Raw genomic sequence first — 14,103 nt, 5'->3', positions numbered from 1 at the left:
AAAAATAATAGCAATAAATAAATGCTGTTTATGAATCCAATGCTCCGTCTTAAAACAATTTCATTAATTAAAGTTAATGCAGCAAAGACTTTCAAAGTACGGTACCGGCAGAAGCTTTGAAATGAATGGGCTAAATATTGCCCTTTTCTTTTGCCTTTTTTGGGAAGCATCAAGAACCCAACCTGGACAGTAAAAAGTTTAGTCTTACGTATTATATATGGGGAAAAGAAGGCCGCCAAAAGCAGTAGGTGCGTCTTTTTGCAAGAGCGGCGTTATTGAATGACTTTGTGTGTTTTCTTTCCTCGAATCTAGTCTTCTTTGTCTTTCAGCCGCCCCTGTACGTGTCCCTCCATGAAACCATTCATCACTGCCACTGCCACCTCCATGGCCACATCACATCATGGAGGTGGAAGGCCCGCGCCCCCACAATGATTTAATCGAGTGTAGGACCACAACATAACTGACAGCATTTTGGGAACTGCGTACACCTCGGGCTTCTGCAACCGTGGGTGTGGCTTTGGCAGAGATAAGGATGGTCCAATCGATAACAATTTGACTTTTGAAGTGCGTGTTCCTCAACCTTCATCTCATATCGCCAAACTACTAGTCGTCTACTACTGCTACTACATTTCATTAATCTTCCATGCTAATTCTACATCTAGAGCTTAATCTGCATTTTCATGTTCTCCATCTACTTTGCTCGAGCCAACCCATACTCACTAGTGATTTTGGCCCAATCCCATCGACCAAAATATAAACTTAAATAACACATGCTACCATTTGTTTCAACTATCTTTCATACATATACAATTGTATATACATATATATATATATATATGATTGGACTGCAAATATAAAATAAAATCATTAAGTCCATCTCTTCTATGTCAAGTTATTCTACTTGTCTTCTAGTGCTCAATGGAAGAAAATGTCTCTTTTAGCGCAAGAGATCTAAATTACAGGTTAAAATTGTCTTGATTGTTGGCCTTAATTTAATAAAGTTGTTATCTTGAATCATGTGAATTTATACTCAACCATGTATTAATGCAATTTATATATATAAGATCCAAAACCTACAAATTTTATGACTCTTCTTTCCCTCCGCCTTATATATATCCTCCGTCAATAATGTGAAAGGTTTATCATACTAGTCATTATCTTTTATGAGTTCTCGTTGAAACAATTTCATTAATTACATCTTTTTGTTGAAAATAATTATTATCCTCTTTTTATGCTATTTTAATTTATGAAATAGAGACATATTGATAATCGTATTATATGATTTTTTTTAAAAAGAAGATTTCCTTTTTCATCTTGAATCTCATTAAATTAGCTAAACATGAAAAGTGATTCCATAAATATTCTTTATAAGAAAGAAAAGAAAGATACATAATAGATAGTAATTATATGTTATATATTAAACAGCCCCTGATTTAAGCCATGTTCAAAGGGTGAAAGCTTAGGCAAGAAGGCAGTTGAAATGATTAAATATGACGCCTAGGGCATGGTACCTAAACCACACGCAACTCAATCATGTTTGTTGATGTCAAACACGAAAAGAGAAGAGCAACCACTCCAAGGAGAGCATAGCTTGTGCTGGCACTCGAGCTATATATATGATTAGACAGAACCTATATTTAATATATGAAAGCAATCAAATTCAAAACAATCAATGCTTATTATTAATTTTGAAAAATCGTATGGGATTCTAAGTTTGCTTGTTGAATGTAATACGCAGATTTTGTCCCTTACGGGCTTTGTCCTTCACCTATTAATATATATATATATATATATATGTATGTATATATATAGCTGCTGCACCTTTGCTTGATCATTGCCTAAATTAAAGCTAGCTGAGTTTCTCTGACAATAGTTTCTCTTCTCTCATAAATATTAGAGCAGATAGAGGGACGAAAAACATGGCTCTAAGATGGTTTGTTCATTCAGCATGTCATGTTTTGGGGTACCCAAAGGACGACCACCCTAGTCACTTGCAGCACTGCAACAACATGGGAAGCTACCAAAAAGAAGGACATAGCGGTGGAGTCATTCGGAGCTCGAAGGTCTCCAACGGTGAGCAGCTGTCGACCCAGACCGCAGAAATGCATCTCTCGGGGTTCCAAATGCCTCTCCACTACCCTCGCTACACAAAAGCTGATTACCAGAAGATGGAGGAGTGGAAGGTGGACGTGCTTCTGAGGGAATATGGGCTAAGTTTCAAGGGCACCCTCGATGAGAAGAGAGCATATGCAATGGGGGCATTCTTGTGGCCTGATCAGTATTGATTTTACTTCATGTTCATAACTTGGCAGATAAACATATTCGGTGTTTGCAGGGCTGAGAATCTTTAGCTAGCTCCATCCATAAATTATGTATCAAGCTGCTGGTAGCTGCATGCAGTTAATATCTTTATTAGTGTTAACATAGTTGTGTCTGGTGTGGTCTTGTCGTAATTAAGCGTGATGGGCGTGGAACTTGAATTTTGTTTAATGGAGTTGTATGATCTTAAGAATAATATTGAAGAGAGAGGTGGAGGGATCGAGATACACCTACACATGTCTTTTTCCTCCTTGAGCTTAAATATATCAGTTAATCTCGTAGGTTTTTTCTTAATATATATATATATATATATATATATATATTACAATAGATCAACTAGTTGGAGCTTGCCTAAATTAAATATCTCATGGCTACCACAAGTGTGTGGACGCTTTCACAAAAGTCAGACAATGCTTGGTTGTATGTATTTTAATATTAACCATAATAATAAATAAAATTACAAAAACTTATGTCAGAATCAAAAAGTATACCGAATGTCATATATGTAACTATTTAATTATTAAAAAATATATATTTTATTAATTATAAAATTGATTACAAAAGGTTTAAAACTCGTATCATCAAACCACAGGAGCAGCTTTAGATAATTCTTTGCAAATATACTTTTACCAGTAAAGTAGCCTAACAATTTACTGACTGTTTACCCTCTATAAAGAGTTTACAAGATTTTACAAAAATCTTACCAATACACATTAGAACGTTTAAAATGAGGATATTCTTTTTCTAAAGGGTTTCTCCTTTAAAGACTTAACAAGTTTTTATGAAGCTGTGATCAGTAGACATTACATTGTTTGAAAGTAGGACACTTATAAAAGACTTAATCTCCTAAATAAGGTTGGCTCATGACAACAAGCATCAAAGACCTTTAAAGAAAGAGAATTAATTATTATGCCAAATCAATACCACTATAGACACGAATCGTCTTGTGTTTTCAACACTTTAATTTTGGTGAAATGATATCCCACATCAGCACCAAAATGAGTATGATTGTAAGGCGTTGGTGAATTCATGGTAAGCCTGATAACTTTCATATTTTGAGGGAAGCTAAACTTAAAAGCATTGGCGATAACACATTAGAGTAAGTAATCAACCTTTAATTTTGCTCGAGCTTTGTCATGATCAATACTATTCATCGTTTTAGAACTTGATCTTTCCACTCAACATTAATTTATTTGCTCTTTCTTTTTCATGAAACCACTAGAGAAATATTGAAAATTATGTACACTACGCTTATATCACTTATCCATCTTAATCCATTATCAGAACAAAGAAAAAAATCAATATGACTTTAAACCTTGTTAACAAGAAAGACAAATGAAAAGGACTAGCTAGAAGAAGCATAATTTGGGACACTTAATTGATCAATTTGCGGGATAAATCCAAACCCCAAATTCTTTTTGATTGCTTCCTCTTAACCAGGGAGGAAAATTATATATATTGTAATGATTAAGAAGACATTCTTATAGGCAAGATGTTTGTCCTGGAAAAGAGAGAGAGAGAGAGGGGAGATGGTGCTTCTCTTTGAATCACTAATTTCAAAAGTGGACCCTTAAATATATAATTATATCTATAGGGTCCACATAATTCTTTCAAATTTGCACATAACTTTCTGGACCTTCGAATTAAGTGGGTAAAAGGTGAAGTCATCCTGATGCAAGTAACATTAGTGGTGACAGCTGCTGGAAACTTCAGAGAAAGCAGATTCATTTACAGCATCTTCCATTACTTATGCCTCCCATTTTTATGAAATATACGTACGTATGTCTATACATATATGAAATACATTGGAAGAAGTCCTATTTACCTTGCTGTCCTTCACTTTGTTACAATCAAGATACCTAATTTCGAGATTTCATCAATGCCAAAGCAAATTTGGGACTAGTATGAGAAGGGCAAGACCCTACATGTTCACTCAACAACACCCTTTTCAAGTTCAAGCAATTATCGACCCAAGCACACAACATTCTAGCAAAGAGAGACACCATCCAATCATCCCTTCACTGTATTTCGCCTAATTAGGGCTCTTTAATTTTGGTCACATATAATTATAATTAAACAACAAATCATCATGGATGAATATGAGCAGAAGATGAAGCTCCAAGCTGTTGGCAAATTATACCACAGAGACCACTTCCTTAAAAGAACTTTGCAGCTTCTTGTATCATTTGCTTTGTTGTCGTTCGTCATTTGCCACTCTTCGGGCTTCTTTGTGTTTCCCCATTCCTTCAATGTTTACTTCTCCACGTTCCTTTTCTCGTTCTTCACCCACGCCCTTGAGAGGAAGTACATGTTCCTCATTTGCAATGGAATCCTCGCATTTCTAGCCAAAAGCTCGGTGTCTAGCAGCTCTTCACCATCAGAGTCTGATCTTGGTGCCCAGATACCGACATCATCAACAAACTTAACCCAAACTAACGAGGCGGTTCCAAGATATTCAGATGATGGTGATAATGATGTACCTCTAGTAGCTGAAAGAGAAGAAGCAGAAGATGCTTACGAAAATGAGGTTGAGGAGCAAGGAGAGCAGGGCAATATTGAGCCTTTAGGTAGAGGAGAAGGGGAAGAAGACGATAAAGAAAGAGAAAGTGAGGTTTCTGTGATTCTGGAAGATGAGGAATACAAAGAAGGAGAAAGTGGGCTGGTGATGCAAGAAGATCAGCACAAAGAAGAAGGTGCAGGAGCACCACTAGCAGCAGATGAAGAGGTACCAAGCACAGAAGAGTTAAACCAGAAATTTGAAGAATTCATAAGGAAAATGAAAGAAGAAATCTGGATTGAAGCTCAACAACAACTGGTTACAGTGTAATGCATATATTCGAAGAAAAATAAATTTATCTGCTAGCTAAGTCTGTGATTTGGTCTCTTTTAAGCTGGCCAAAAGCTCCCATCTGCCTTTCATGTTATGTGCAGTAATTACTTAATAACTAGATCATTTTCATCAGTCTGTTGCACTTGAATTCTCTCTTTATTGGTACTTTTGCCATTGTGTTTACTTCAAATTGCTCTAGACTGCAACGTTTTCTGCTTTTGATTTTGCTCCTTTCTTCCAAAACAAATGGGAAGAATGTGAAACAGTAGATCTCCAGGTCCAGTCCCGTACGTTGAAAGTATGCAGTGTGGTGTTCTGTTTTTTTGTTTTTTGAAAAGCATGTCTTTATTCTTCCAATGCCAGAATGTCATACCAAGCTTCAGCCTGTCTGGCAAAAGGCTTTCATTGACATAAAGAGGTCTGGTTTATGGAAAATGCCTCTAGCCTTACAAAAGCTTAGCACTGCACGACAACACTTGCTGCCTGACATAAGTGTGGTGTTCTGTTGGGTGAAGTGTTGTAGAGTTTAGTGAAAATTGCTAGAATGGACTAGGATCTATAACACTTGCTTCTATATAATAATCAAGCAAGTCATACTAATAAGTTTGATTATTTAATTAATACTACTGACAGATTTGAATAACTAAATAAGACAATAAGATGCTGATGCAATTACTTTAACAGAAGCAGCTTTCCTCCAAGACATTCTCATCTTGAAGATCATTATTTATTAATTAATTTGTAATTTGTAAGCTCAACCTATTCCTTTAGTATCCTTTGCAATCAAAATTTGAGTCATATATAGCTCCTAATATCTTTATTGAAGAAGCCTCGGCAGAGGGAAAAAAACAGTAAAGAACAGAAACGTGATGAGATATTAATGAGACTTTCTTATCACATGATTATCTAAGACCCACAAAAGAGATAAGTATAACTGTATAAGGTTTCATTGGAATTGACATAAAGGAAGCCTAGATGAAAATTTCGAGAACAACGGGCGAAAAAATCTCTAATCAGCTTTCCAAACATTTGGTTTTCAGTAATTCATACCCGATCATTGTTTCATTATAGACAGAAATATTATGACACCAAATGAGCCCGACATAACTTTCCACGTGCTTCCATTTCCTTCAAGCTGAGCATCCTCGATTGGAACTGCCACAAGTTCATGATCATAATCATTATAATGGGTTTCAGGAAAAGAAGAAAAAAGCAACTGCAGATGATCCGAGGTGAGGCCTATATTGATCCATCACAAGATTTCAGGCTAGCATGAAAACCAATAATTAGATGCGTTGATGGAGGAGTAGCTAGCCATGTACACCAAAAATATCAACTACATGGAGGAAATTTTGAGCTTCTTGAGTTTGATATACATCATATTTATGTGAGAAAAAACAGACAATAATGAGATGTATAATAATTGATAGCAGATCAGTGCTACCCATTTGTCATGTACTACTTTGCACAGTTGCAGACGAACAACCTTCAATGCTGTTCCGACACTCGTGTGGCCAGAAATATGCAGCTTTCATATTCATTTATAATTGTGTTATTTACTGACAAACACCGTGGACAATACAGTCAGCACCTTGGATGAGTCATTTCAAATTCATATACTTGCTAAGGCAGACCAGATATGGAGGGAGGGCGATGTCTAGAAGGATCCCATAGTGGCGGGCATCAGTGAGAAGCATTGCAACAAGGGGAAACACGTTCCATCTGTCTGCAAGTGGAGACAAAGAAGTAAGACCAAATAATTGTCAATAATTCTTGTATGGAACAGTTCAGCAGTCAAACCAAAACAACTTTTTTATCCCAAAAGAATGCATAATTTCTTTTACTACCAAAATCAGTACAATTTTGCCATACCTAGCCTGGCCATCTCCATGGGGAAGGCATGAAATGCGGGTCCAGATAGGGCAGCTTGCGGGCTCCGCAATTGTGCAGAGCCTAGACAATTTTTCAGGTCAAGTTGAAAACAAAACAATAGGAGAAATCAAAAGGTAAAAGTAGCACAGACGATGCTGCTTTTCAAATATTCCTGCAGAGACATTGTCCTTACAGCTGGCTGCAATAGCAAGCTTTCATGTCAAAGAAGTGCGAAATTACAAGCAGTGCTAAGAGTAACTGCAGAATTCACAGAGAGAGAACAACAAGTGTCATCAACAAATGGGAAAAAAAAAACATATATAAAGATTAAACCGAGAACTCTCAAGTTGTATAGATTTGTCAATTTCTCCTGAAACTGCCTGGGATAGAACCAGTGACAAGATTGTATAGAACATGGTAACCCAACTTTCAGTGGCTTAAGACTTTGAGATGCATTGGCAGATTAGTATTCCTATTTTTTTGACCTGCAACATTTCCAGCCAGATAAAATACAACTTCATTTTAAATCCAAGAATAGAGCCCTCCATCGGAAGGAAATGCCTCATCCCCTAATAAGATGCCATAGCTCAGCAAGCTTCAACTCGGCAAGTGTCTTGAGACCAACAAACTCTATAAACTGTGCGTCTTAATCTTCATTTTTACACAGTGGATATACTGTTGCCTGGGTTTTAAAATCTCCAGGATGCAAAGGAAAAACAGTGAATATTTTTCAAACATTTCTGGAAGGGATTTATTCAGATATCCTTGGGATTTAGAACTACCATTACATTCCAAGCTCACAATGGAGATAGCCACAATTGTTACTAGGATACTACATCTCGTTGGCAAGCCAATCCAGACTTATACAGGATTCTAGACTGATCTTCAAGTGCTCAACAAGTGTACTGTAAAAGCACAACACGAAACTATTGTTATGATACAATGAGCTCCAAAAGCACAACTCGAAACTTATGCATAGTCTGAAATAAAATAAATATAACTATAGAAATGTACCGTAAGCAAAAAAAGAACAGAAATGGAGATTATACAAAAAATCTTTCACTTGATATGAAAAGAGCAAATAAGCCAAATGAGAAGGCAGCAGCAGAGTAAGTTCAAAACATTACTTAATTTGCTTTATTATTTCAAAGATGGGTAGGAGGGCTGAAGAAAACATTAATGACATCTTACATTCACGCCAGCTAATGAAATTTCACATTTCATGTGTCCCAATCTACATTTTTTGCATTCTGTTTCATGAAAGAAATAACAATGAACTTGTCAACAGCCGATCAACAATATAATATATTCTCCAGCATATAGTTCTGATTGTCACTTATTCTCAACATGGCATCTCTTCTGTTTGAATGTAGAAATTGAGTGCATGCCGACAATGACCTGATTAGCTTCATGGAACACTTTCTTTTAATTGGTTATTACTTTCATTGATGAAGCATCAAGCAATTCTTTTTACTCCGAAGAGCCGCTTTAACCACTCCATAATTAACCAGCTGGGGAAAGTGTAAAATCCATGGGAGCTGCATCACTCTCTGGCATATCTCTAACCTCATTGAGGAGTCTTGTGAGTTCCTTTGTCAGCTCCCTACGCATATAATCAGAGCGCTCTTTTGTAATTGATGATTCTGTAAATAGAGTTTCGGTTAAGGACTGGAATTCTTGAAACCATTCATCATCATTATCAGGAACAGAATGATCATCATAAAACATCAGAGAGCTTTCTCTTCGCCATCTACTTAGAAAATATTTATCAGGAAGTTGAAAGTAGTTCTTATCTATAAATACACGAAGAGCATGTCGGCATAATATTCCTGAAGACTCAAACTCCTTACAGGAACAGTGAATCTGTTCATCTTCTGGAATCCATATAACAAGACTTTCTCCATCAATCTTCCTGAAATGACGTACAAGATATGATCCATTAGCCATTTCAGATGCAGCATACTGCATGCTCACGATTAATTCATGTTGTAGAGCATTGAAGGCAAAGGGTGTAAGAATTTGACGTGAATGCTGTTCAATGGGCAAGCATGTTTTCAAAAGCATATGCTGCATTTCTTGATGTGGCTGGTTTTGTATATTGGCTGCAATGCCAACCTGAAAAATTCCAGCCAACTAAATAACAATTAACATATGACAAAACTCAGTTGAAGGATTACAAGAGAACATTCCTAATTAACATACCTGCTCAAAAAATCTACGTAAACTCGTTTGAGCACTGAAAATTCCTTTCAAGAATGCATCTACAGACTTTGAGTAGGCTGTTGTCACCATTCGAGCAAGAAAATAACCTCTCACATATGATTGTGCCCAAGAAGTACGAAGAGAGTAGAGTAAAGTAATGTGTTTATCTGAGCCAAGTCCAAATATGGAAACCATTTGATTCCATCGTAGTTCAAAATCCTCTGTACTCTCCAGACGATATAATGCATCAAACTCTGATTTAAATTCTGCATACTGAGATCCAAGTTGAAGAGGGAACCAGCTAGATACCTTGGGCATTATGTTCCATATAGACATAACTTGTTTAGTGCTTGGTAATTCACTTCTTATAGCATCTCTAAGCCCTGGATCAAGATCAGTTGAAATTGTCTGTGGACATCTCCCTTTCATGAAGCCGATAAATGTCTGCACCAAAAGGGAAAAGGGAAAATTGTAAAGAAGACTATAAATGAAATCCTATTTAATACACAGAGAACTATAGAAGCAAACCTGTAAAGCCCATGCAAAGGAGCGCATTGTTTCATCCTGCAATAGAACGCAACCAAAGAAAATTGGTCGGCCATTGTTGTCAATTCCAATCCATGCCCCGAAAAGCATATCATATGTGATTGATCTATAAGTGGTGTCAAAATAAACAACATCACCATACGTGGTATATGAATTAACAGAGTCACCATACGACCAAGCAATGTTCTCAACCTTATCATTCTCATCTACTGTATAGTCATAAACAAAGTCTTGATCTGCCTCTTTTGTTGCCTTACATGCCTCAAGAAGTTCCATCGTATCATTTTCTCTTTTCTCGTTGAGCAAAGCATCATTTTCTTGAACCACTTTCTTCCGGTTTTGAACAAAATTCCTAACATCTCTCTCCAAAAAAGGCAATTGTCCACCTTGAATGCCCTTTTCCAACTCCAAAACCTTCACTATACGATGTATAGGAAACCCAGCTTTTGAAAGCAGCAAAATTCTCTCTTGATCTGCCTCATGAATCTTCCTATATGCAGGCAAGAGGCGCACCTGGTCATCTTCTAAAAGTTCATGATTATGAACATTGCTAAATTGTACAACAAACCATTGTGAAACCCCATCTATTACCTCCTTGGACAAATACATCTTCGCATCACATCCACACCGGACAGATTTCCTATCTCTATGGTGTTCCCCAGTCGGCTTTTTCCTCACAGGTGCAAAACCAGAACGATAGCAAACAAAATCACGCTTATAAATACCCAATTGGGGGCTCAATCTGGACCTCTCTTTTCTAATTGAAAACCCATTTTTCCTAGCAAAATTCCCATAATACTCAAAGGCATCCTCATCGCTCTTAAACACCATCCCAACATAAGGAGCAACCATGGCTTCAGACTGAACCGACTCATTTTTTACCAACTGGGATGCTATGGATGTTTCTTCAGCATCTCCTTCATATGTTACATAACATTTCCAGTCCCCACACGGGCATTGCTGCCTCCGTATCCAAATGTTCTTTGATGGTACGGATGTCATTATTTACAGTAAATTAGAGATATAAGCAAGTAAAACGAATGCCACTGCAATCCTAGACTCACCCAAAAGTTAACAGCATAAAACCTTCAAGAGACAATGAGTTAAACAATAATTAAAACAGCTCATTGCAGATAAGAATACACATACAACTAATTCTTAAGCAATCCACTTGAGCTAAGATGCAAATCTCATCAAATGGAAAAAAAAAGTCACAAATATTCTGTTTTGAGTCACAGTGAAAGTGAGAAAAAGAAAAGGAAAGAGAAAAACAAGAGAAACTACAAATATCAAAATGTTAACAGAACTGAAGTTGAACGAATAGAAAAACTTACATAACAAAGTGGTTAGGCAGTGAAGATCAACGTAACACTGAAACTAAAGGAAATTGCTTTAACGCTTTTTCTTTTTCTTTTTCTTCTTCCTCTCCTTGCTCTTCTTCGCCTCCTCCCCCGTCTTCCTCTTCCCCTTCCCCAGCTCGTCGACTCCTTTTTCCTTTTCCCTCGTATTATGAAAGATAACCTGAGAATCCACCATCGGGCCTGATGGACGATGTTGTTAGCCCAAAAGGTTAGGCCCTGTGATCAATGCAATTCAGAATGCCCGAAAAATGGCTTCAGGCCCACAATCCACTTTCTTTTAATATAGTTTCATTGTGAATGACGATTCCAAATTTTTCTTGGAAAACTCTTGACTTATTCCAAGTCTATATGTTATTGTGCTTTCAATCCAATAGTCCAGAGAAACTAATCAATCCCTTTGCACCATCTTCCTGTTCTAAACGCTACTGCTCCTATCTTCCATAAGTGTTTTTTGTTGCATGTTGATTGTTGTCACATCTCCTTTTCCTTTTACAATCAAATTTCAGAAGTTAGCTTTCTTAAGTATGATAATATCCTTCATTTTCCAATGTCTTCTTTGGTTTTATGTTCATTGGCATGGTTGAGTTCTGTTGATCTTCCTTGCATGGCACCATTTTGCCGAATGGAGATACAAGCAGGGATTTAACCTTTTATTGTTTTTAATGCTTTTTGAGTAAGAGAAACCATATGTAACTTTTTTGGATATCAAAATCACAAGTTCAATTTGAAATTTGTATAAAAATGACAGACAATTTAATAGATACGTATGTTAATTATCAATTACAATTAACTTTTTTTCTGAAAAGTTCTAAGTCAATGTTATTTTTTATTCAAAAATCTAATCCACCCAACCGGTTTTCCCAATAGCTATAGAGGGTTAAGGCAGAAGATTTGAACCCTTCCCCTTTGGTTTTTGTTCAGATAATTATATTAACCTATTTGTAATTGTCGTTTGAGGGAGAGAACCAACATGAAAGAAATGTGTTTGAATGTGATAAATAAAAAATATCTTGTAAAAACAATTTGCTCACTTAAAAATTACAGTGCAAATGACAAAATGGGAGACATAAACATCATGTCGATTTGTACATGTCAGTCCGTGGGGTGTAGACACAACACAGGTTAACCCCAATCTATGATCGGATTGAACTCTTAAATTAAACACTTGCATGGACCAACAAATGAATTGAGGAATCAATACATAACCTATTTCAGGCATTTTTTGGTTGAATTGCAAATTTAGAGGTCGGCGGAACAAAGTGCCAAAGAACATACACACAGAGCTGCCAACTGCATCTATTTATTATACTTGCGGAGCATGCAATTTTCAAGTACATACATACAGAGTTGCTTTTTGATTTTGGAAAGATAAAAGAAAAAAAGATTACTGCTTTGGGTGAAATAGTTAAACAAGTGCTATCTCATTAATATACAGGAGAAGCAGGTCCGACCCTATGCATGATCACTCAAATTTCTGAGACTCCTCTGCGTGTTCTGACCGGGCTGCAACGTAGTCTAAGAGTCCTTGACCCGCCTTTTCACCATGAACTTCAGTTGCCAACTGCGAACCACCACCGAAAGCGATTATTGCCACCAAGAAGACGGTTGTAGAAGCAAAAAGAGGCCAAAAGTAGGTGAGAATCGTGAGCAGACGAGGGGCTACATATAACAGAAAGGCGATGATGAATGAGGCAAGGATTGCTATGGTGAAATGATATCTGTATTGGACCAGCTTTTGTTGGATATCCATTGCTTTCTTGGGTAAACAATTATTAATATCAAGGAAGGAAGAAAGGAGAATAGAATCGGCCCAACGAGTAACAATTTTGGTTCTCTCCCTCCCTTGGGAAATGCTGGTTTTCGGAGTTCACAGTTGTTTTTAAGCTTTGCCTTGTCCTTCTGTCTTGTTTTTCTTGCAAAGATTCTTCGTGTTTCCTAGATAATCCAACTCTGATTTTGGCTCTTTTCATCTAATTACTTACCCTCCTCACCTGTTCCTCCCATAGGCAAAGGGTTTACTTTAACCGAAAACGGTTGAGGCTTAACTGTCACAGCTGTCAAATCCCATCACAAAAAGCAGTTAGCGAAAGTGTCTTGAATTCATTCAGAACATCTTTCTCCTTTCCCCTTTTCTTGTTTCCCCCAAAAGATGGACAAAAGCTGCAAGCAAAACATGTATCAAACAAAGTAGAAAACCCGAACGGTGGCGAAGGGAAATCGGGCAAAGTGAGGGAGGAAGGGCAAGTTAGTCATTGCTGTATTTGGTATAGATGCTTTGTCCACTTCTTGGATTGGTCGGTTGCTTTGTCTCTCAATCGAGTGGCTGCTGCTTTATGATTGAAACTAAGCCAAGGTTAGTACTTAGGAAAGGAAAGGCATATCTTTCTTTTTCTTAGTTTTCTAATATTCAGTGATTGGTTTGGCAGAAAAGATTAGCTAATCAAAGAAGGAAAAATGAGTAATCCCATTCCCACCTGGCCTGGTTTATTCTTTGTCTTGGATGTTCACTAATGAAAAAGTATAACTTTGTAGGAGGACAATTGCTCTTCCACTAACTATTCAAGCCATTTATGAGGTTCACTTGCCTAATCGATATGAATCAAATTATTCCTCTTTTCTTATTGATTCTTAATTCACCTTTGTAAACAAAGAGTAAGATAGTCCTGAAAACTGTTGAAAGTAATCTCAAGTGACCATAATTGTCAAATCCTGAGAAAACTTGATCTTCTCACTAAAACAAAAGAAGAAAAATGAGAAATAGATCCAAAAGAGTCAAAGCCAGTATCAGCTCAGAGTTGAGGCTTAAGCCTTCTGAATTCTGATAGGCCCCGAAACCAAAATAGGGACATAGGGCTTCACAGTGCTTGATCAGCCATCAAACCAACACCCGGATGGCCCACCACAACCTTTATTTAAACAGGCAATTGCCCACCTTCAAGCTAAAAGTCTAGTCGAATCTTTATTTATTACTTA

At 37.0% G+C, this 14,103-nt stretch overlaps 4 protein-coding genes across 4 annotated transcripts; 2 read left to right on the top strand and 2 right to left on the bottom strand.

Moving 5' to 3' along the window:
- Positions 1 to 1,834: 1,834 nt before the first annotated feature.
- LOC110424651 (uncharacterized) lies at positions 1,835 to 2,613 on the top strand. The gene has a single exon (XM_021439266.2). It carries the CDS (start codon positions 1,920 to 1,922, stop codon positions 2,283 to 2,285), a length of 366 nt encoding a protein of 121 aa, XP_021294941.1. The 5' UTR covers positions 1,835 to 1,919; the 3' UTR covers positions 2,286 to 2,613.
- A 1,648-nt stretch (positions 2,614 to 4,261) lies between these two features.
- Positions 4,262 to 5,283, top strand: LOC110424572 (uncharacterized). Its single transcript, XM_021439167.1, has one exon. The coding sequence runs from the start codon at positions 4,409 to 4,411 to the stop codon at positions 5,144 to 5,146; it is 738 nt and encodes a 245-aa protein (XP_021294842.1). The 5' UTR covers positions 4,262 to 4,408; the 3' UTR covers positions 5,147 to 5,283.
- A 2,781-nt stretch (positions 5,284 to 8,064) lies between these two features.
- On the bottom strand, positions 8,065 to 11,248 carry LOC110423986 (putative protein FAR1-RELATED SEQUENCE 10). The gene is made up of 4 exons (XM_021438437.2): positions 11,104 to 11,248; positions 9,752 to 10,855; positions 9,224 to 9,667; positions 8,065 to 9,136 (listed from the first exon to the last, which is right to left on the bottom strand). Exons 2-4 carry the CDS (start codon positions 10,769 to 10,771, stop codon positions 8,525 to 8,527), a joined length of 2,076 nt encoding a protein of 691 aa, XP_021294112.1. The 5' UTR covers positions 10,772 to 10,855; positions 11,104 to 11,248; the 3' UTR covers positions 8,065 to 8,524.
- Positions 11,249 to 12,414: 1,166 nt separating this feature from the next.
- LOC149526653 (uncharacterized) lies at positions 12,415 to 13,094 on the bottom strand. Its single transcript, XM_089784954.1, has one exon. It carries the CDS (start codon positions 12,878 to 12,880, stop codon positions 12,593 to 12,595), a length of 288 nt encoding a protein of 95 aa, XP_089641080.1. The 5' UTR covers positions 12,881 to 13,094; the 3' UTR covers positions 12,415 to 12,592.
- Between the last annotated feature and the right edge of the window lie 1,009 nt (positions 13,095 to 14,103).

The sequence above is a fragment of the Theobroma umbraticum genome, unplaced genomic scaffold (assembly GCF_002168275.2).
Source record: "Theobroma umbraticum cultivar Fairchild unplaced genomic scaffold, ASM216827v3 scaffold_204.0, whole genome shotgun sequence".
NCBI lineage: Eukaryota > Viridiplantae > Streptophyta > Magnoliopsida > Malvales > Malvaceae > Theobroma > Theobroma umbraticum.
Note: the sequence above shows the minus strand (reverse complement) of the source record. Positions and strands in the feature narration are given on the sequence as shown.